Source organism: Zingiber officinale, chromosome 8B, assembly GCF_018446385.1.
Source record: "Zingiber officinale cultivar Zhangliang chromosome 8B, Zo_v1.1, whole genome shotgun sequence".
Taxonomy (NCBI): domain Eukaryota; kingdom Viridiplantae; phylum Streptophyta; class Magnoliopsida; order Zingiberales; family Zingiberaceae; genus Zingiber; species Zingiber officinale.
Window position 1 is genome coordinate 4,968,874 of NC_056001.1, and position 20,713 is coordinate 4,989,586.

The 20,713-nt window shown below is 37.9% G+C and overlaps 2 protein-coding genes and 1 pseudogene across 2 annotated transcripts; 1 reads left to right on the forward strand and 2 right to left on the reverse strand.

Moving 5' to 3' along the window:
* Positions 1–274: 274 nt before the first annotated feature.
* LOC122015713 (subtilisin-like protease SBT4.3) lies at positions 275–6,563 on the reverse strand. The gene is made up of 10 exons (XM_042572732.1): positions 6,396–6,563; positions 3,066–3,157; positions 2,902–2,993; positions 2,579–2,816; positions 1,964–2,474; positions 1,755–1,840; positions 1,455–1,664; positions 1,221–1,332; positions 901–1,114; positions 275–801 (listed from the first exon to the last, which is right to left on the reverse strand). Exons 1-10 carry the CDS (start codon positions 6,561–6,563, stop codon positions 275–277), a joined length of 2,250 nt encoding a protein of 749 aa, XP_042428666.1.
* Positions 6,564–9,714: 3,151 nt separating this feature from the next.
* On the reverse strand, positions 9,715–19,107 carry LOC122015714 (annotated as a pseudogene).
* LOC122016043 (auxin-responsive protein IAA21-like) lies at positions 18,845–20,572 on the forward strand. The gene is made up of 3 exons (XM_042573187.1): positions 18,845–19,174; positions 19,297–19,526; positions 20,018–20,572. The coding sequence occupies exons 1-3, from the start codon at positions 19,161–19,163 to the stop codon at positions 20,044–20,046; spliced, it is 273 nt and encodes a 90-aa protein (XP_042429121.1). The 5' UTR covers positions 18,845–19,160; the 3' UTR covers positions 20,047–20,572.
* The last annotated feature ends 141 nt before the right edge of the window (positions 20,573–20,713 follow it).

Genomic DNA, 20,713 nt, shown 5'->3' on the forward strand with positions numbered 1-20,713 from the left:
CTTCGGTTGCCCTTAGCACCACCAACATTTACAACGATTGGAAAACTAATTCAACAGATTTAGCATAGGTCGATAAACATGGCTAAAGGCATTTTAAAATAGCTTTTAAAACCTTTTTTTAGTGTTCATATTTATAAAAACGTCATTTTCAAAACAGAACATAGAATTGTAATATAATTCTCAATCATACACAATAGTTTACATTGAAAAAATAGTATTGTAATATAATATTTTCTTGTACATTGTCATTGATCAATCAAAATGAGAAATCTGTCTAATCCGTGTAGACAACCATCACACTCCTCACTTGATGCTCCCCGTCCGACCAAATGACCGTCGCCGGCGCCGTCGAGTTCCCAAGCAATGGCCCGCCTGAAACCGACACACTGAACTGTCTCTTCTCCTTCAACTCCGAAAACTTCAACTTACTAGGATTCACTGCCACATTAAGTCTATGATCAGCCCAGACCTCCGCCTTGTACTTGCAGCGTCGGGCGCCGCCGACGTTGGTCACTGTTCTCAAGAACTTCGCGGCGAAGGCTTTGCCGGACTGAACATGTAAGGCCATGGAAGGGTAATTGAGATCCCTCACCGTTCCATTGCTGCTGCCAGAGCAGGAACTGGCGTCGCCGGTGACCATCTTGATCATGGTTTCGTTGTAGGCCGAGTTACAGAGCATTTGCACGTAGTCACTGGCACCAGCGTCATAGACAAGACCTGGGTCGACGGCCTTCACCGGGTTCAGTTGCCCGGCTCCATACGATAATTCGTCTTGGCGGGCCGAAGGGTACATCGGTTTGGCTGTATAAAGCATGGACGACAAATTAAAATGAGAAATTTCGCTAGCTTCAAAAAACAGGGTTGAAGAACAAAGGTATATATAATGCTTAGTCATGAGACCTGTCGTCATGAGCGCCGACATGATGGCTGCCGGCGACCAATTTGGGTGGAAAGACTTGACGTAGGCGGCGACGCCGGTTACGTGGGGACAAGCCATGGAAGTGCCCGAGATTATGTTGTACTTTACGACCCTTGTGTCGTTGATGATGCCTGACACTGGAGCAACCCGTGACCAGGCGGCCAAAATGTCAATTCCTGGAGCACTTATATCAGGCTGCATATGCAAACACAAACATTTCCAAATTGCTATACAATTAATTAAATCCCTTAAAAATATATATATATGTCAAAATAATCGAACTGAATGATGAACTAATGACCTTGAGGATGTCAGGCGTGATGGTGTTTGGGCCTCTCGATGAGAACGAAGCAACCAGGGGAGCCTCAGAGTCAAAAACTTCTTCACTTTTGTGGATGTTAGCCACAGGATTTCTGGCCAAGATCATATATATGCATGGATTAATACTACTACCTACGATTTCTATTTACAAAATATTATAAACGGTGGCAATTAAAATAGCTAAAAGATATATATATATAATATAAACACTCACTTAGTGTTGTTTATGTAGTTCAAAAGGTTTAACCCATCCACGGAACTGACTGTAATGAATGGAACTGGGTATATGAAGGAAACGTCAAGTGAAGAGTCATCTATAAATATCAATCCTTTAATGCCTGTACTAAAAATTTCGTCATAGAAGTACTTGCAGAGAACAATCTTCCCTTTCACCATGTTTATATCTGGCAAAGCAGTGCAATCCCTAAAACAGCAATTGACAAGTTTGAGAATTATTGAATATATCATTCCGCATCTAGCTACGAAGAGAAGATATATAGCATTATCTTCATACCCTGGTAAAATAGTTGCATTTCCCTGCATGTAGATCAAGGGATGATCATCCCTATTTTTTGTCGCAAACGTGTTCACAGAAGCTCCCTGCATTTTCCCCCAAAATTAATAATAATTCCTTATTTTCATTCAACATGATAATGCATAAATAAGACTACGTATTAACACAAGTTTTTGCATTATCATTAAATTGACTAATTGATGACTCACCAAAGTGGACACATGATTTCCGGTGACCACCTTGTCAATGATGTGCCTATCGATGCTGCTCGCCGCCGCCACCAACGTCCACGGTGCCACGTTGCTGACCGTGCCACGGTATGGCCCTGCATTCCCTGCGGCTGTCGACGTCAAAATCCCGTTTGCCATGGCATGGAAGGCGCCAATCGCTATCGAGTCCTGGAAGTAATCCGCGGCAATGGCATAGGCGACAGACAAGGAGATGATGTCGACACCGTCGGAGATTGCATCGTCAAATGCCGCCAAGATGTCTTGATCGGTGCACCCGAACCACCAGCACACCTTGTACACCGCGAGCCTCGCTAACGACACTGCCCCCCTAGCCATGCCCTTGGCGAGGCCGTAGAGGCTGGCATGAGAGACTGTTCGACCGGCAGCGATGGAAGCTGTGTGAGTCCCGTGACCTTGAAAGTCGCGTGGCGATGGCTCGCTCAACATGTAATCGCCTAAGCTATTGTAATAGCGCGCCCCGATGATTTTACTTAATTAATAATTCAATCAATCATAAATATATATTAGTCACAGCTTTAAATCGACTCAAACAGTTATATATAACTTAAATAATCGTATTTTTTATGGACATACTTGTTGCATGTCATATTTACGCAAGCACCCTTCCATTTCCTCGGTGGAGGTCTCAATCCCTGACCGCTGAAGGATTTAGATTCCGGCCAGATTCCGGTATCAATCATTCCAATGATGATGTCATTTTCCAGTGTAGGATTCCTGTTTACTCTCTGCGAGAAGTTAAGGAAATCCCATGATCTCGTCGTGCGAACCTTCAGGGTTTTACTAGGAAACACTGAAACTATTCCCTCCATGTCTGCAGTATAATTAATTCGTGTTGAATTGTAATTAATTTATAACATATCTACAATTCAAACTATTCCCTCCAATGATAATTATACCTTCCAATTTTTCTGCCTCGTCTATAGAAAGTTTGGCAGCAAATCCACTAAAACTCCTCTGGTAACTATACACCAAAGACTCACTAGGCGAGCTGTATTATCAATTGTTTTAGTGTCAGAATTTGACAAAATAGATAATATTTATATATACATCAATTTATTACCAGTTCACAATAATTTCTTTAAGCAAATTAAGATGGAGTTCATAGGTTGGGTACTGAGATGAGTGTTGAGCTCCCATATACACAATATATATCTACAGAATGCCATTCATGTATGGTAATATTAATTGTAATAATACAGATTAAAGAACACTTTTTCAAAATGCAAATTTACAAACTTCGGAATCACCTTTCTTTCTTCATTTGAAGATGCTGACGAAAATAGAAGAATAAAGGATATGAAAAATGCAAGAGATACTAGATGTGATAGTAGAGAAGTCATTACTCTTCTTATCCTATGAGTTTTTGTAAATGTCTACTAAGATACATGGAATTTTATAATGGATGCCAACTAATGGAGAGTTTAGGATCAATGGACAACATGGATTATACACTGTCAGTTGTCGCGGTGTCATTGCTAGAATAGAAATGATTATTGGTAAAGTTTTAGTGGCTAAAATAAATTTTACAGATAATTTACTCAACAAATATAATTTTAACCAATGAAATATTTAAAAATATCAATAAAAATAATTTTAATTGATAATTAAAATTTTTCATAATCAAAATAATTTTTGACTGATATTTTTAATTTTTTATCCTGAAAAGGAATTTTGCAGATATAAAAATTTAACTAGTAATTATATTAAATTGAATTGATAATCATATTAAACATTGGCTAATAAAATATTTTAAAATATCTGTAAAAAAATTTTGTTCAGTAAATATAATTATTTATTATTATAATTATATTAAGATAACTTTTAAATATTAAGATTTTTTATTCATGATTTTTTTATAAATATATTAATGTTTATTAATGAAACAAAAGATATGTACCTAGGAGGCCTAGAACACTACTAACTCTTTTTTTTTTCAAATTAATTTCTATAATAAAATTTTCTCTTATAAACATGGACGGATCTATTAAAGGGCTATCCTTAGATATGACCCAACCCATTTTTTTATTATTAAATATATATATTAGAATTAGGTGATGCAAGACATTACTACGAGAAAGAAACAAAAATATGATCGAGTACGAAGTCAAAGAAACAAAAATAAGACTGAATACCAATCTTTATTGTTTTTTGAAAAAATTTTTCAAAATCTTTTAATTGACAGGTCAATTCTTGGAGTTGCGTAGATTTATCGTATCTCCATATAGTTTGGTAAGATCTATCTTGAACCTTATCAACTTGTATGATGATAGACAAGGATCCGTAGATTTTATTATTATTATTTTTAATAATTTCAATATTTTTAATAATTTATATTTTTTTATATATTTGTATTATGAATCTATTTAGAAATTTTAGAATTATGAATCTATAAAATTTTTTCCTTTTTGTTTAAAATTTCTTTTTTTTTTCTTTACAAAATAGAAATTTGAGTTCATATATTAAGATTTTTTTTCCTTCCTTAATTTTAGGGTCTGAATTTTGTATAAACATTTATTTAATTGTGGGAGGAATTAATCCTCTCTTCTTAATAAAAAATTCATTTTTAATGACTTCTCTTTTTGTCTTTTCCTTGAACTCTTCTATCATCAGCCCGTAAAATAATAGAAATTCTACTCGACATCAAATGATAGAGTTTCTATTCATATACATCCAGATTTAATTTGGATAGAAAAGTTTAGAACATACTCAATTCATGGTTTTTTCCCTACTGAACTAGACTAATTACTCACAAGCAAGGACAATTTATATCGAAGAAAGTATCTTGTAGAACCTAAAATGGTTTTTTCTTTTGGTTGTTGGTATTGTGGTAAATATTGCATACACTAAATTAAAATCCTAATTCTGCACTGGTCTTATGAGAAATACTAATTGATATTATTCAACTTAGAGGAAAAAAATATGAAAAATGAAGCTTTGCATCATAGAGAAGATTGTAATACACATAATACAACAGTAAACTTAAAAACCAATACAAATAACTTAGACAAAAAGACAAATATCAATGAATGACGTACAAAAGAGTTATGAGCAAGTATGTTTCCACTTCATAAGTTGAAATGATCTAAAGTCTAAATTAGCTGGAAGATATCATCAAAACTTGATAACCCAACAACTAAATCCGCCGTTGCAAATGTAAGAAAAGTTCTCCCATTGTAGATGGTAGCTATATATGTTTATAAATATTATACGGCAACAAGTATATGCTCTATCAACTGAGAAAGAAAATAGGTGTAGATCATCGTACCCATAACTAGAACAGATAATCACTAGAGAGAACTTCGAATATAATTGATGATATTGATTTTTAAAAATAAATATTTATGTTAAATTATTTTGGTACAATATTCTGACATTCTATTTTTTTTAAATGCATATTAAATTAATGTTTAAAACAAGTTAATTTATAATCTCAGTCATATGAGTTTTTATACTATTCGTATTTTTCAAGTTTACTTATTTGCAAATTCTCTTATTAAATTTGATATGCACAATTTTCATTTTGCAGTTATTACATCATTTGTCTTGTTTTTTTTCCTATTATATTCATATGTTAATTTAATGCTAGACTTTGTACTGATTTAGAATATGTGTAGAATACACGAATTATGTTTTTTGTCGCTTTCAGCAAATGCAATGTCACAATTTCCATTTAAAGATGATTTACGTGTACATGATGTCTAACTATCAAATTTAAGTGCAATGAGATAAATTTAAGTGTAAAGATGATTTAAGTTTAGGTAACTCAACTTAAGATAGATTCTTTTTGTTGCTTTTTCGGTGGAAAAGACTTGTTATTGAAGGTTGTATATGTTTTGGTGATTGAGGAAGGTTTTGTGATGATAATATATTGCGGAGTAAAATGTAATGAGATATATTAATATTTTGGATTGAAATATGAATATTATGTGATGATTTGGCAGTGCGATATATGTTGAATATAAATTAGTTTTGTGAAGTGAAATGTGAATATCGTGAATTGATTTAAGTTGGTATTGCACTTGATTTTGGAAATCCGATAAATGTACTGGTACAATATAATATAAGATCATTTTTTAACTGTTTCAAATTTAATATTAGGAGCAGTTTTTAACTGTAAAATACCGAAAAAAGGTGAATAATGATAAGGGAATTTTCTGAAATTTTTAGAAATTTTTCTGAAATTTTTCGGAGCTCGTATGGACGAGTTTACGGGGATCAAAATTGGGCCCCGGGAAAGCCTGTTTGGGCTATCCTGTTTTAACGAGGAAATGTTTATCTTTATATTTCCTTTTCTTTTATTTCTTCATTTTCATTTTTTCCCCCGCCGAACCACCCTCGTGCCCGACACCTCGCCTCGCCTTCTTCCCCTCTCGCGCCGATTTGCCCTAACCGCAAGCGGGCAGTTTTCTTCTCCCTTGCGTGCACGCCCTCCTCTCCTCTGCTCGACGACGACGACGCCAGGCAACAGAGAGCGAGCATTGCGGCGCCCGCACTGCTTTACCTTCCTCGAAGCCCTAGCCTCTGCCCCGATTTCCTTCTTCTTTCTCTGCGCCTTCATCGCCACCGGTGAGCAGGGAGCAACGCAAGGTTTCCTCAGCCCTAGCGCCGGCCACCGCTTTGATTCGCTGAGCCTTAGCCATCTTCTCAGCCGCGTTTTCTCCACCCGACGGCGTTGCCACTCGCAGTGCCGCTAGCCTTCTCCACCCCCGTCGCCTGTGCCCTACCACCGTCACCGGCCACCAGGACCGAACCACCACAGATTGTTGCCCTCTGTGCCCTAGCTTTGGTTGGATACCACGGGCTCAGCCGTAACATTGACCTAGAGTTCTGACAGTGGGCTGATAGAAGAGCATTCCAGCCACTGTTGCTTGCTACCATCGCCGGAGAAGGTCAGGTAATGGTCTTGTTAACTACAACAATGATGTAGATTTTTGGTATGCTACTGTAAGGATTTTCAATTAGTGAGTTTTGGGAATTTGTTGTTCAATTGGCAGTGTACAGTGGTGTGAAGTTGCTGGATTCTGACCACCACAGTACTGAACGCTTGGTTGTTCCCTTGATATCCATCTTTGATCCGATTAGTGTAAGGGTTTCAACAAGTGAGTTTTTGTTTCATAGATCTGGTATATATATTAAATTGGGTAGGGTTAATGTTATATGATTAGGGTTTTACCCTAAATTAGTCTAGAAGATTTTATTTAGCTATTCATTGAGTTGTAGCTAAATAGAAATGTATATATATTGGTGAAACAGGACTTTGACGCGAGACGAACATCTCGACGTTGAATTTGACTGGATTGGATCTGCTATTTGAGGCGGGTACCTCTTGATTATCTTTTATGATATTGTCAATTGGATATGCATAGTATTTTATAGCTACAAGCAATGATCATGTTTGCCTTTGGTATGTCACTGTTTGTTACCCGTAGCATGTTCTGTTGGGCGTTTGTTATGTATCCATGTTTACGTTTCGTGATTATTGCCATGAGTACCTTAGTTCCTAGAGTAAGTGACATACCATGATTTATTGAGTTTAGGACTAGATTCTGGATTTTTATTATCTGACATGTGTACCTATATTTTTATATCATATCTGATCTGTGTACCTAGACCCTTTTGCTTGATCCATGTATATTGTTGGTATATATTTTATGGAGGTGGATATGTTCAGGACCTAGGTTGTTATACCCTAGAGGACATGTATACCCTAGATCTGTGGATTTGACTTACTGGTACTAGGGTACACATTTTTCTATATATATGGATTTGGTTCAGGATATTGTTATGCTTAGTGTCATGCATCATTCACATGATTACATGCTGTGCGATTGTCAGCTCCATTATTGTTGAACACATCGCCAGTTACATGTATCTGCACACATGACCACTCATGGGTTAGTGGTATATTCAGGCAGGGTGTGTTGCAGCAGGTGCTCTGTCAAGGGCTCCGTTGGTCCACTCATGGGTTAGTGTGACGCAGCGTTGTAGCAGGACAGGGATCCCTCCCCGTCATTGTGTACCGGGAGATGAAAGCATTGAGCTCCCCCATTTATGATTTGGGGTAGGAGGATAGGTGTACTCCGACAGCATCCCGTCCACTCGGTCACTCATCAGGAGTAGTGACGGCAGAGTGCACGGTTGTCATAGCCCTACCCACTCGGTCTCACCATTGTGTGTGAGATGGCTGATTGGCGTCAGGGGTGACCGTGTCATTGGCATCATACGCATTGATGCATTTATTGCTTGTGCTTGCTGCATTTATTTGCTGCATTTGGTTGGATGCATATGTTTGACATGCATACAAGATTTATGACACTCTCAGTTTGACGACCCTTGTGTTCTGGATAGGAGTTCCTGGTGAGTACAACTTCCTTAGTTACCTTTTAGTTTTGTATTTTTCCTATATATGATTAGGAAGTTGTATTCTATGTTTATTGCTGTTAGATATATATTACTAGACATGTCTATTGGTATTCGCTAAGTTGTTGAACTCACCCCCGTGGACACTATCTTTTCCAGGTACCAGGTTATTTATGGAGTCGCTTGGAGTATCCTGTCTGCTGGTCCCCATGTCACATCAGAAGACATGTCTTCGCTGTTGTCTATTTGTATTTTGGTATTTGTGTATCTAGCTTGTGTTCCGGTTTTGTTTCTGGACTGTATTTCGTATTGTTGTGGTGTAATCCTAGCTGGCTAGCAGTCTTCACTTTTAGTTTTGTATGTGTTGTCTATTGTATTTCCGCTATGTTTTGGTTTTAGTATAGCCGAGTGGGCTGCTACCTATAAACTGCGTGGTTGTTTAGTTATTTTATTGTTAGTATTCCGGCCGTGTTGGCCGAGGTATATGTGGCCCTGAGGGCATTGTATAAATGTTTCAGATTGTCACCCGTACAGGGGAGGTGCTGTCGAAATTTCTTCGGACAGAGACTACCCTGGGGCGTGACATTAACTGTTCCGAAAACCAATACTTACAAGTGTTTCAGGGCCAGTCTCAACCACTTCTACAACCAGCTGACTTCCGAACCTGTTAACAACTATTGCAATAGCAAACAACCGGAAGCGGGTACTGGCCGCTCTAAACGCTCAACTTTCTGCATCGGTTATTAACCGCTTCTATAAAATATATTCACAAGTGATAAATAACTGCTTCTAACATCGAAGTTTTTACATGGGTTAATGACAGCTTCTGTACAACACATTCATACGCAGTCAATCATCGCTTCTACAAGTCATCTTTCTATATCGTCACCTCTATTAAAAACACTCACAAGTAGTTAATAATCATCATTTCTAGAAGTATGCTGCAGTGGCGTAGCTAAAATTTTCAACCAAGAAGGGTGTTTTTTAAAAATTTTAAATATTAGTATATATCAATTTTAACTATCCAAAAGCTTAAATTTTTGTTGCATCAGAAGTTACTAGGTTAGTTTTATCGCTTCGGTTGCCCTTAGCACCACCAACATTTACAACGATTGGAAAACTAATTCAACAGATTTAGCATAGGTCGATAAACATGGCTAAAGGCATTTTAAAATAGCTTTTAAAACTTTTTTTTAGTGTTCATATTTATAAAAACGTCATTTTCAAAACAGAACATAGAATTGTAATATAATTCTCAATCATACACAATAGTTTACATTGAAAAAATAGTATTGTAATATAATATTTTCTTATAGATTGTCATTGATCAATCAAAATGAGAAATCTGTCTAATCCGTGTAGACAACCATCACACTCCTCACTTGATGCTTCCCGTCCGACCAAATGACCGTCGCCGGCGCTGTCGAATTCCCTGGCAATGGCCCGCCTGAAACCGACACAGTGAACTGTCTCTTCTCCTTCAACTCCGAAAACTTCAACTTACTAGGATTCACTGTCACATTAAGTTTGTGATCAGCCCAGACCTCTGCCTTGTACCTGCAGCGTCGGGCGTCGCCGACGTTGGTCACTGTTCTCAAGAACTTCGCGGTGAAGGCTTTGCCGGACTGAACATGTAAGGCCATGGAAGGGTAATTGAGATCCCTCGTCGTTCCTTTGCTGCTGCCAGAGCAGGAACTGGCGTCGCCGGTGACCATCTTGATCATGGTTTCGTTGTAGGCCGAGTTACAGAGCATTTGCACGTAGTCACTGGCACCAGCGTCATAGACAAGACCTGGGTCGACGGCCTTCACCGGGTTCAGTTGCCCGACTCCATACTATAATTCGTCTTGGCGGGCCGAAGGATACATCGGTTTGGCTGTATAAAGCATGGACGACAAATTAAAATGAGAAATTTCGCTAGCTTCAAAAAACAAGGTTGAAGAACAAAGGTATATTATATAATGCTTAGTCATGAGACCTGTCGTCATGAGCGCCGACATGATGGCTGCCGGCGACCAATTTGGGTGGAAAGACTTGACGTAGGCGGCGACGCTGGTTACGTGGGGACAAGCCATGGAAGTGCCCGAGATTATGTTGTACTTTACGACCCTTGTGTCGTTGATGATGCCTGACACTGGTGCAACCCGTGACCAGGCGGCCAAAATGTCAATTCCTGGAGCACTTATATCAGGCTGCATATGCAAACACAAACATTTCCAAATTGCTATACAATTAATTAAATCCCTTAAAAATATATATATATGTCAAAATAATCGAACTGAATGATGAACTAATGACCTTCAGGATGTCAGGGGTGATGGTGTTTGGGCCTCTCGATGAGAACGAAGCAACCAGGGGAGCCTCAGAGTCAAAAACTTCTTCACTTTTGTGGATGTTAGCCACAGGATTTCTGGCCAAGATCATATATATGCATGGATTAATACTACTACCTACGATTTCTATTTACAAAATATTATAAACGGTGGCAATTAAAATAGCTAAAAGATATATATATATAATATAAACACTCACTTAGTGTTGTTTATGTAGTTCAAAAGGTTTAACCCATCCACGGAACTGACTGTAATGAATGGAACTGGGTATATGAAGGAAACGTCAAGTGAAGAGTCATCTATAAATATCAATCCTTTAATGCCTGTACTAAAAATTTCGTCATAGAAGTACTTGCAGAGAACAATCTTCCCTTTCACCATGTTTATATCTGGCAAAGCAGTGCAATCCCTAAAACAGCAATTGACAAGTTTGAGAATTATTGAATATATCATTCCGCATCTAGCTACGAAGAGAAGATATATAGCATTATCTTCATACCCTGGTAAAATAGTTGCATTTCCCTGCATGTAGATCAAGGGATGATCATCCCTATTTTTTGTCGCAAACGTGTTCACAGAAGCTCCCTGCATTTTCCCCCAAAATTAATAATAATTCCTTATTTTCATTCAACATGATAACGCATAAATAAGACTACGTATTAACACAAGTTTTTGCATTATCATTAAATTGACTAATTGATGACTCACCAAAGTGGACACATGATTTCCGGTGACCACTTTGTCAATGATGTGCCTATCGATGCTGCTCGCCGCCGCCACCAACGTCCACGGTGCCACGTTGCTGACCGTGCCACGGTATGGCCCTGCATTCCCTGCGGCTGTCGACGTCAAAATCCCGTTTGCCATGGCATGGAAGGCGCCAATCGCTATCGAGTCCTGGAAGTAATCCGCGGCAATGGCATAGGCGACAGACAAGGAGATGATGTCGACACCGTCGGAGATTGCATCGTCAAATGCCGCCAAGATGTCTTGATCGGTGCACCCGAACCACCAGCACACCTTGTACACCGCGAGCCTCGCTGACGGCACTGCCCCCCTAGCCATGCCCTTGGCGAGGCCGTAGAGGCTGGCATGGGAGACTGTTCGACCGGCAGCGATGGAAGCTGTGTGAGTCCCGTGACCTTGAAAGTCGCGTGGCGATGGCTCGCTCAACATGTAATCGCCTAAGCTATTGTAATAGCGCGCCCCGATGATTTTACTTAATTAATAATTCAATCAATCATAAATATATATTAATCACAGCTTTAAATCGACTCAAACAATTATATATAACTTAAATAATCGTATTTTATGGACATACTTGTTGCATGTCATATTTACGCAAGCACCCTTCCATTTCCTCGGTGGAGGTCTCAATCCCTGACCGCTGAAGGATTTAGATTCCGGCCAGATTCCGGTATCAATCATTCCAATGATGATGTCACTTTCCAGTGTAGGATTTGTTGGTGTATGGCAACGGAAACACGAAAAACTCTTAATATGATTGAAAAAGAGTCTGTTGACTCGTTTAGTAGCTATACTACTTCACGTACAGATTTTTCCCTTCTGCTTTCCTATTAGAAGAAAACAAGTACTTATAGAGCTAATACAAAGTAATTATTTAATTGTCTTATACTTCCAAAGTAGAAGACTACATTTTCCTAAGTTTGAATATTGAATTCAACTCTTCCCATGACTTGTCGTTCAAACTTCATGTTGGTCAAGATTCCAAATTAAATGCCTTTTAACACCCCTCCGTAATTTGTGATCTTGACTTGTCTCTTGAACTTTTCGAATTTTTCGGAGGTAACTGCCTTTGTTAAAAAATCTGCCGGTTGATTATTGGTGTTGATGAACTCCATTGAGATTTCTTTTTCATTAACTAGCTCTCGGATGAAGTGATGACGAAGCTCAATATGCTTCGACCTTGCATGAAAAACGGGATTTTTCGTCATAGCAATTGTTGACATATTGTCGCAGAAAATCGTCGTTGGCTCTTTTTGTTCAAACTTCAAATCCTTCAAAATTCGTCTCAGCCAAACCCCTTCGCATGCTGCATCGGTGGCCGCGATGTATTCGGCTTCGGCTAACGATAAAGCAACAGATTTTTGCTTTTTTGAACTCCACGAGATAACCTTAGTGCCGAGACAAAAAATATATCCGGAAGTACTTTTGCGATCATCAACGGATCCCGCCCAATCGCTATCGGTGTAACCAACGAGCTTGCAACAGTCTTCTTTTTTAAATTCGATACCATGATCTTTAGTACCTTTCAAGTATCTCAAGATCCGCTTTGCCGAAGATAAATGAATTTTACTAGGTTCATTCATAAACCTTGAGAGAAGACTTACCGCATGAGTGATGTCCGGCCTCGTGTTGATATAAAGCAATGATCCAACCAGCTTTCGATAAGTTGTGGGATCAATTTTTTCCGCATCATCGTTAACATGCAACTTCTCATTTAATGCCATCGGAGTCGAGATTGGCTTGCAATGACTCATGTTGAATTTCTTGAGAAGATCTTCGATATACTTCTCTTGAGATAGAAAAATTCTTCCGGGGCTTTGCTTCACTTGAATTCCGAGAAAGTAACTTATCGAACCAAGGTCGGACATCGCGAATTTTTCCATCATATTCTTTTTGATTTCTTCAACCAAATTCGGGTTTGTACCAAAATATATAAGATCATCAACATAGAGACAAAGTACGAGAAAATCATTACCGACATTTTTCACGTACAGGGACGATTCACTTGGACTGCGTTTGAAGCCGCTTTCAATGAAGTATCCATTGATCTTGCTATTCCAAGCTCGAGGTGCTTGTTTTAGCCCGTATAGTGCTTTCTTCAAATGACAAACTTTCTCTTCTAGCCCTTTTGTCATGAACCCTTCCGGTTGATCGACGTAGACCTCTTCTTCAATTTCACCATTTAAGAATGCCGACTTTACATCAAGTTGATAAACTTGCAACTCTAATTGGGCCGCCATTGCAAGAACAGTTCGAATAGTTTCGATTCGAGCAACTGGAGCATAAGTTTCCGTGAAGTCGATACCGGGTTGTTGAGAGTACCCTTTCGCCACGAGTCGAGCTTTATGCTTATGAATCGAGCCATCTTCGTTGAATTTGATTTTGAAGATCCACTTTAGTCCAATAGTTTTCTTTCCTTTAGGCAAATCGACGAGCTCCCATGTTTGATTCTTCTTGATAGTGCTCATTTCTTCATTCATGGCATTAACCCAATTTTTGTCTTTTGAAGCTTCTTCATAAGATTGCGGCTCACTAGCAAGTAAAGCTCGTTCGTAAATTTCAACTAGAGGTCGAGTCTTCTTTGGAGGGCTTTCTTCATCGGATTCAACTTCATTTCTGTGTTTTTCGCCATTTTCGACTTGAGAAGGGCCGGCTTCAGTAGGTGATGGAGTTTCATAGTAGTCTGATTCTACTACTTGTTTCTCTTTGAAATCCCAAGAAGAACTCTCGTCAAATATTACGTCTCTTGAGACAATGATTTTAAATGTGGAAGGATCTAGAAGCCGATAACCTTTTGATTCGTTGCTGTAGCCAATGAAAATGAGTTTTTGCCCTTTGCTGTCAAACTTTTCACGCCTTTGAGATGGAAGTAGAGCATAGGCTAGGCTACCGAAAATTTTAAAATGGTCCACCACCGGTTTCTTCTTGTGCCAAGCTTCATACGGAGTCATATTATGGACAGCTTTTGTTGGCGATCGATTCATGATATACGCAGCCGTATGCACTGCTTCAGCCCAATAAAGATTTGGAATGCCTTTATATTTTAACATGCTTCTCGCCATCTCTACAATCGTTCGATTTTTCCTCTCGGCCACACCGTTTTGTTGAGGAGTATAGCTTGTAGTCAATTGTCTCTTTATTCCATTGGCTTTGCAATACTCCGAGAATGGATTGCTCAAGTATTCTCCTCCTCGATCCGTTCTCAATGATTTGATTAGAAATCCACTTTCTCTTTCGGCTTGAGCTTTAAATTGCATGAATGTGGAAAAAGCTTCGGACTTTTGGTTGAGAAAATAAATCCACATCATCCTCGTGTAGTCATCAATAAAGAGAATGAAGTACCTCTTTCTTCCGGGTGTGGGAGTTTGCATCGGCCCGCAAATATCCGAATGGACAAGTTCTAATGGTGACTTTGCTTGCCAAGATGTTTTAGGAAATGGAAGCTTGTGCATTTTTCCGTATACGCAGCCCTCACATACTTTTCCGGATGGTTCGATTGAAGGAAGGCCTATCACCATATTTTTCTCTTTGAGAAGAATAAGAGCTCTATCATGAAGATGTCCGTATCGCAAGTGCCAAAGAGAAGACAATTCCGCATTGTCGACTTTTAATGCTCGGTCTTCAACTAAAGGCATCGTGAGAGAGAACGTTTTATTTTTCATCTCGATATTTGTGACAATCACCTTGTTTGTTTTATCAAAAATTTGACATCTTCCATCATCAAAGAGAAATGAAAAATTCTTTTCCATAAGCTGACCAACACTAAGAAGATTGTGAGAGAGTTCAGGCACATAAAGAACATCAGTAATGAGTTTTTCTTTACCTTCTTTAGTTTGGACAGCAATATCTCCTTTTCCCTTTCCGCTTTTCCGGGAGCCATCTCCAAGAATGATTTGTGATGTTATGTTTGGATCCAGCTTCACAAAGGTATCACGATTTCCGGTCATATGGTTGCTACAACCACTATCTAAGTACCACACGCTCTTTGAAGGTTGATTTGCACTTGAGTAGAATAGAATTTCTTCTTTTGTTTCATTCGAAAATTTTGCTTCTTCTCTTCCTTTATTTTTCTCCTTATTCTGGAACCAGCAATCTCTTTGGGAATGATTCGGAATCTTACATCTTTTGCACTTGTGGAAGCAATCTTTAGACACGTGGTTCGTCTTCTTGCATATGATACAACCGCCATTGTTATCAGAATTTTGCTTATTTTCCCTGTTGTTATTCCTCCACTTTCCTTTGTTGTTGTATTTGGATTTTGGTACTTGCTTTGACTCGAAGGCTTGTTCAGTTAACGAGTCGCTCGAACGATTTATTCGTTGCTCGTGGGCGAGAAGAGATCCCGTCAGTTCGTACATAGTTATCTTCGACAGATCCTTTGATTCTTCTATTGCAGCAGCTACATGATCGAACTTGGATGGAAGTGATCGTAACATTTTCCCGACCACCCTTTTGTCTTCGATTGTATCTCCGCAACTTTTGATTTGATTCACGATTTCAGCCGTTCGGGATGAAAAATCATGAACCATTTCTTGCTCTCCCATCTTGAGATTATCAAAGTTTCTCCATAGTGACTGGAGCTTTAAAGCAATCGTCTTTTCCGTGCCTTGGAATTCAAGTCGTAAAATCTCCCAAGCTTCAAGAGCACTTTTTACTCCGAAAATGCGAGGAAAGATGGTTTTACCGATGCCTTGCTGAATATATCGCAACGCCTTTGCATCTTTCTTTTTGAACTCTTTTTGTAGTTTAGCGAAATTCTCGTCACCTTCATCCGGTGGCGTGAGCTCTCCGTTAATCACCTCCCATAAATCAACGGACTCGAAAAAAGTTTCCATTTGGCTATTCCAATATTCATAATACTCGCCTTCGAAGATTGGAACTTGGCCTGGAGAGAATGTGAATAACGAACTTGACGCCATTTGAGAATTATTAGAGCTCTGATACCAAATTTGTTGGTGTATGGCAACGGAAACACGAAAAACTCTTAATATGATTGAAAAAGAGTCTGTTGACTCGTTTAGTAGCTATACTACTTCACGTACAGGATTCCTGTTTACTCTCTGCGAGAAGTTAAGGAAATCCCATGATCTCGTCGTGCGAAGCTTCAGGGTTTTACTAGGAAACACTGAAATTATTCCCTCCATGTCTGCAGTATAATTAATTCGTGTTGAATTGTAATTAATTTATAGCATATCTACAATTCAAACTATTCCCTCCAATGAAAATTATACCGTTCAATTTTTCTGCCTCATCTATAGAAAGTTTGGCAGCAAATCCACTAAAACTCCTCTGGTAACTATACACCAAAGACTCACTAGGCGAGCTGTATTATCAATTGTTTTAGTGTCTGAATTTGACAAAATAGATAATATTTATATATACATCAATTTATTACCAGTTCACAATAATTTCTTTAAGTAAATTAAGATGGAGTTCATAGGTTGGGTACTGAGATGAGTGTTGAGCTCCCATATACACAATATATACCTGCAGAATGGCATTCATGTATGGTAATTTTAATTGTAATAATACAGATTAAAGAACACTTTTCAAAATGCAAATTTACAAACTTCGGAATCACCTTTCTTTCTTCATTTGAAGATGCTGACGAAAATAAAAGAATAAAGGATATGAAAAACGCAAGAGATACCAGATGTGATAGTAGAGAAGTCATCACTCTTCTTATCCTATGAGTTTTTGTAAATTTCTACTAAGATACATGGAATTTTATAATGGATGCCAACTAATGGAGAGTTTAGGATCAATGGACAACATGGATTATACACTTTCAGTTGTCGCGGTGTCATTGCTAGAATAGAAATGATTATTGGTAAAATTTTAGTGGCTAAAATAAATTTTACAGATAATTTACTCAACAAATATAATTTTAACCAATGAAATATTTAAAAATATCAATAAAAATAATTTTAATTGATAATTAAAATTTTTCATAATCAAAATAATTTTTGACTGATATTTTTAATTTTTTATCCCGAAAAGGAATTTTGCAGATATAAAAATTTAACTAGTAATTATATTAAATCGAATTGATAATCATATTAAACTTTGGCTAATAAAATATTTTAAAGTATCTGTAAAAAAATTTTGTTCAGTAAATATAATTATTTATTATTATAATTATATTAAGATAACTTTTAAATATTAAGATTTTTTATTCATGATTTTTTTTATAAATATATTAATGTTTATTAATGAAACAAAAGATATGTACCTAGGAGGCCTAGAACACTACTAACTTTTTTTTTTCAAATTAATTTCTAGAATAAATTTTTCTATTAAAGGGCTTTCCTTAGATATGACCCAACCCATTTTTTTATTATTAAATATATATATTAGAATTAGGCGATGCAAGACACTACTACGAGAAAGAAACAAAAAATATGATCGAGTACGAAGTCAAAGAAACAAAAATAAGACTGAATACCAATCTTTATTGTTTTTTGTAAAAAAAATCAAAATCTTTTAATTGAGAGGTCAGTTCTTGGAGTTGCGTAGATTTATCGTATCTCCATATGTTTGGTAAGATCTATCTTGAACCTTATCAACTTGTATGATAGATTTTATTATTATTATTTTTGATAATTTTTATATTTTAAATATTTTTAATAATTTATATATTTTTTTATATTTGTATTATAAATCTATTTAGAAATTTTAGAATTATGAATCTATAAAAAATTTTCGTTTCTGTTTAAATTTTTTTTTTTTTCTTTATAAAATAGAAATTTGAGTTCATATATTAAGTTTTTTTCCTTCCTTAATTTTAGGGTTTGAATTTTGTATAAACATTTATTTAGTTGTGAGAGAAATTAATCCTCTCTTCTTAATAAAAATTTCATTTTTAATGACTTCTCTTTTTGTCTTTTCCTCGAACTCTTCTATCATCAGCCCACAAAATAATAGAAATACTACTCGACATCAGATAATAGAGTTTCTATTCATATACATCCAGATTTGGATAGAAAAGTTTAGAACATACTCAATTCATGATTTTTTTCCTACTGAACTAGAATAATTATTCACATACAAGGACAATTTATATCGAAGAAGGTATCTTGTAGAACCTAAAATGATTTTTTCTTTCTGGCTGTTGGTATTGTGGTAAATATTGCGGGGGCAGATCAACAGGTTTCCTCTAGTCCGTAATTTACGGACCAGAGGATGGTCCACTGTACGAGGACTATTGATTTAGATGGAGCCCATTTTTAAATTAGTAGGGTCCATCCAAATCAAAGGTCTACAATAATGGATCATCCCCTACTCCGTAAATTACGGACCAGTGGATCTGTCCTCGGGACGGATCTTCTGGACTAGGAATTCCTGGTCCACACTTGGAACACATAGCAGGTATAAAAATCTCCCACGTGCAAGGCACGTGCACGCGCCAACGCCAGAAAAGCCCTAGCCTCTTCCAGCGTCGCCTCCCTCCCTCCCTCTAGTGCCGCTTCCCTCCCGTGCCTCCCTCGTCACCTGCGACCTCCCTCCAGCGCCGACCTCCAGCAAGTATAGCGCCATCTCCAGCGTCGACCTCCAGCGCCGCCTCCGCACAAAAGCACTAGCCTCTCGACATCCAGCGCCGCCTCCCTCTAGCGCTGCCTCCATCCAGCATCGCCGACCTCCAGCGCTGCCTCCCTTCAGCATCGGGGACCTCCAGCAACCTCCCGTCCTCCGCCTCCAGCGGCCTCCCGTTCTAGATGTTGAATACTTTGTATTTTTGGTTTATCATTTGTCTTGTGAACTATCAGATCATTCATGATGGCACATCTCTGAATGGTTATGAACAAGAAGCTACAACTTCATCAGGGATGACTAACTTGTTTTATGTGGCAGGGCACAAGTGGTTGGATGGCCACCGATCCGAAGTTATAGAAAGAACACAATGGTCGCAAACCCGACCAAGAAAAAGGAGGATGATGAAGTGAAACAAGGGGTGGAATGCCTCTATGTCAAGGTCAGCATGGATGGAGCTCCATATCTCAGAAAAGTTGACCTCAAAATGTATTCCAACTACAAGGAACTCTCACTGGCTCTTGAGAAGATGTTTACTTGCTTTACTATTGGTAAGCTATCTTGATCTATGGTGAGTATACATGCTATATCTTGGTAATTGGTATTAACACGGCTCATTAACATTAATGTTGTTGAAGATGCACTGCGAATGAAAATTAAACACAAATGTGATAATGTTCTTTTCATTTCTCTATTTATTAGTGTCTTGTGCAGTTAATCTGTAACTACAATATATTAGCAGGATCTGATAAGTGCCATGAATTGATCTCCTAAATCTATTCTATGCGAATCTTCACTAGTCAGTTAGGTGGAAAAAACTATCGGTCATTTGATTCCAATGTCAAATAGGAATAGAAGAGAAGAGTCTCCTATGGTTTTAGATTCCATGCATTTCTGGCCTTTGTGCCGAAACTGCATCAAATTGATTTATCGCATTCTTTTTTTTGCGATTTATTTTGACAGTCTTCTATTCCAATTTGATTCAGGATTGGAACTGTTCTCTACTTCAACTAGTACTAATTCTTTCTAGTTGGTGTTGCAGCATGTTTACTGATTCATGCAGAAGGTTGAGGATCATGAAAGGTTCAGATGCAATTGGTATTGGTATGTGTTTCCATTTCGTCCTCTGTTTCTTAATCAGCAATCATTAATTATCAAACAAATTCTGATTGGTTGATAACATACAAGCTTAGTTTTTTTACCCCTACAATATCTCTGAAGTATGCGTAATTGTCAATAATTAATCTAAGCTGATAAGCCCTACTTTTAGCTTGTGGTTGACCAGATCTTGCGCCTGATAGAATTCGCAACAGTTCGTATCCTGTTTCCTAACAAACTGAGTAAAGTTTGGCGCAGCTCCAAGGGCCATGGAGAAATCCAAGAGCAGGAACTAACAAAACATGCAGACCAAGCTAGTTGCAACTGGCTCACAGAAACTGAAATATATCTGTTTAGTCTTGTCTTTATTTTGTGATTTACCAGAGTGGAGTGAAACCTCTAGTTTACTTGCTAGTTCGTGGACAGTGTTGGTAGTTGCTGTAGTAGGTATTATCTTGTCATCTCGTATGCATTGGTATTAGAAGTGTGTTTTCATTAAGTTGAATGGTTTCTCTTGCATGGTTGATTCAATTTGATTGGAACAAGATTATCGAATTGGCCCTGCGGACAACTTCCAGATAAAATCATCAATGCAAGTTCACTAAAGTTACTGATAACGTTTATAGCTTCAAATCCAATC

Bases quoted from the DNA above. Each gene is read 5' to 3' on its own strand.
- LOC122015713 (XM_042572732.1), bottom strand. From the start codon at position 6,563: ATGAAGGCGCAGAGAAAGAAGAAGGAAATCGGGGCAGAGGCTAGGGCT. The intron at 2,817-2,901 runs GTATAATTATCA...ATTATACTGCAG, and splicing joins CGAGGCAGAAAAATTGGAAG to ACATGGAGGGAATAGTTTCA. The intron at 1,115-1,220 runs GTCATTAGTTCA...TTGCATATGCAG, and splicing joins TCACGCCTGACATCCTCAAG to CCTGATATAAGTGCTCCAGG.
- LOC122016043 (XM_042573187.1), top strand. The intron at 19,527-20,017 runs GTAAGCTATCTT...TTGGTGTTGCAG, and splicing joins GTTTACTTGCTTTACTATTG to CATGTTTACTGATTCATGCA.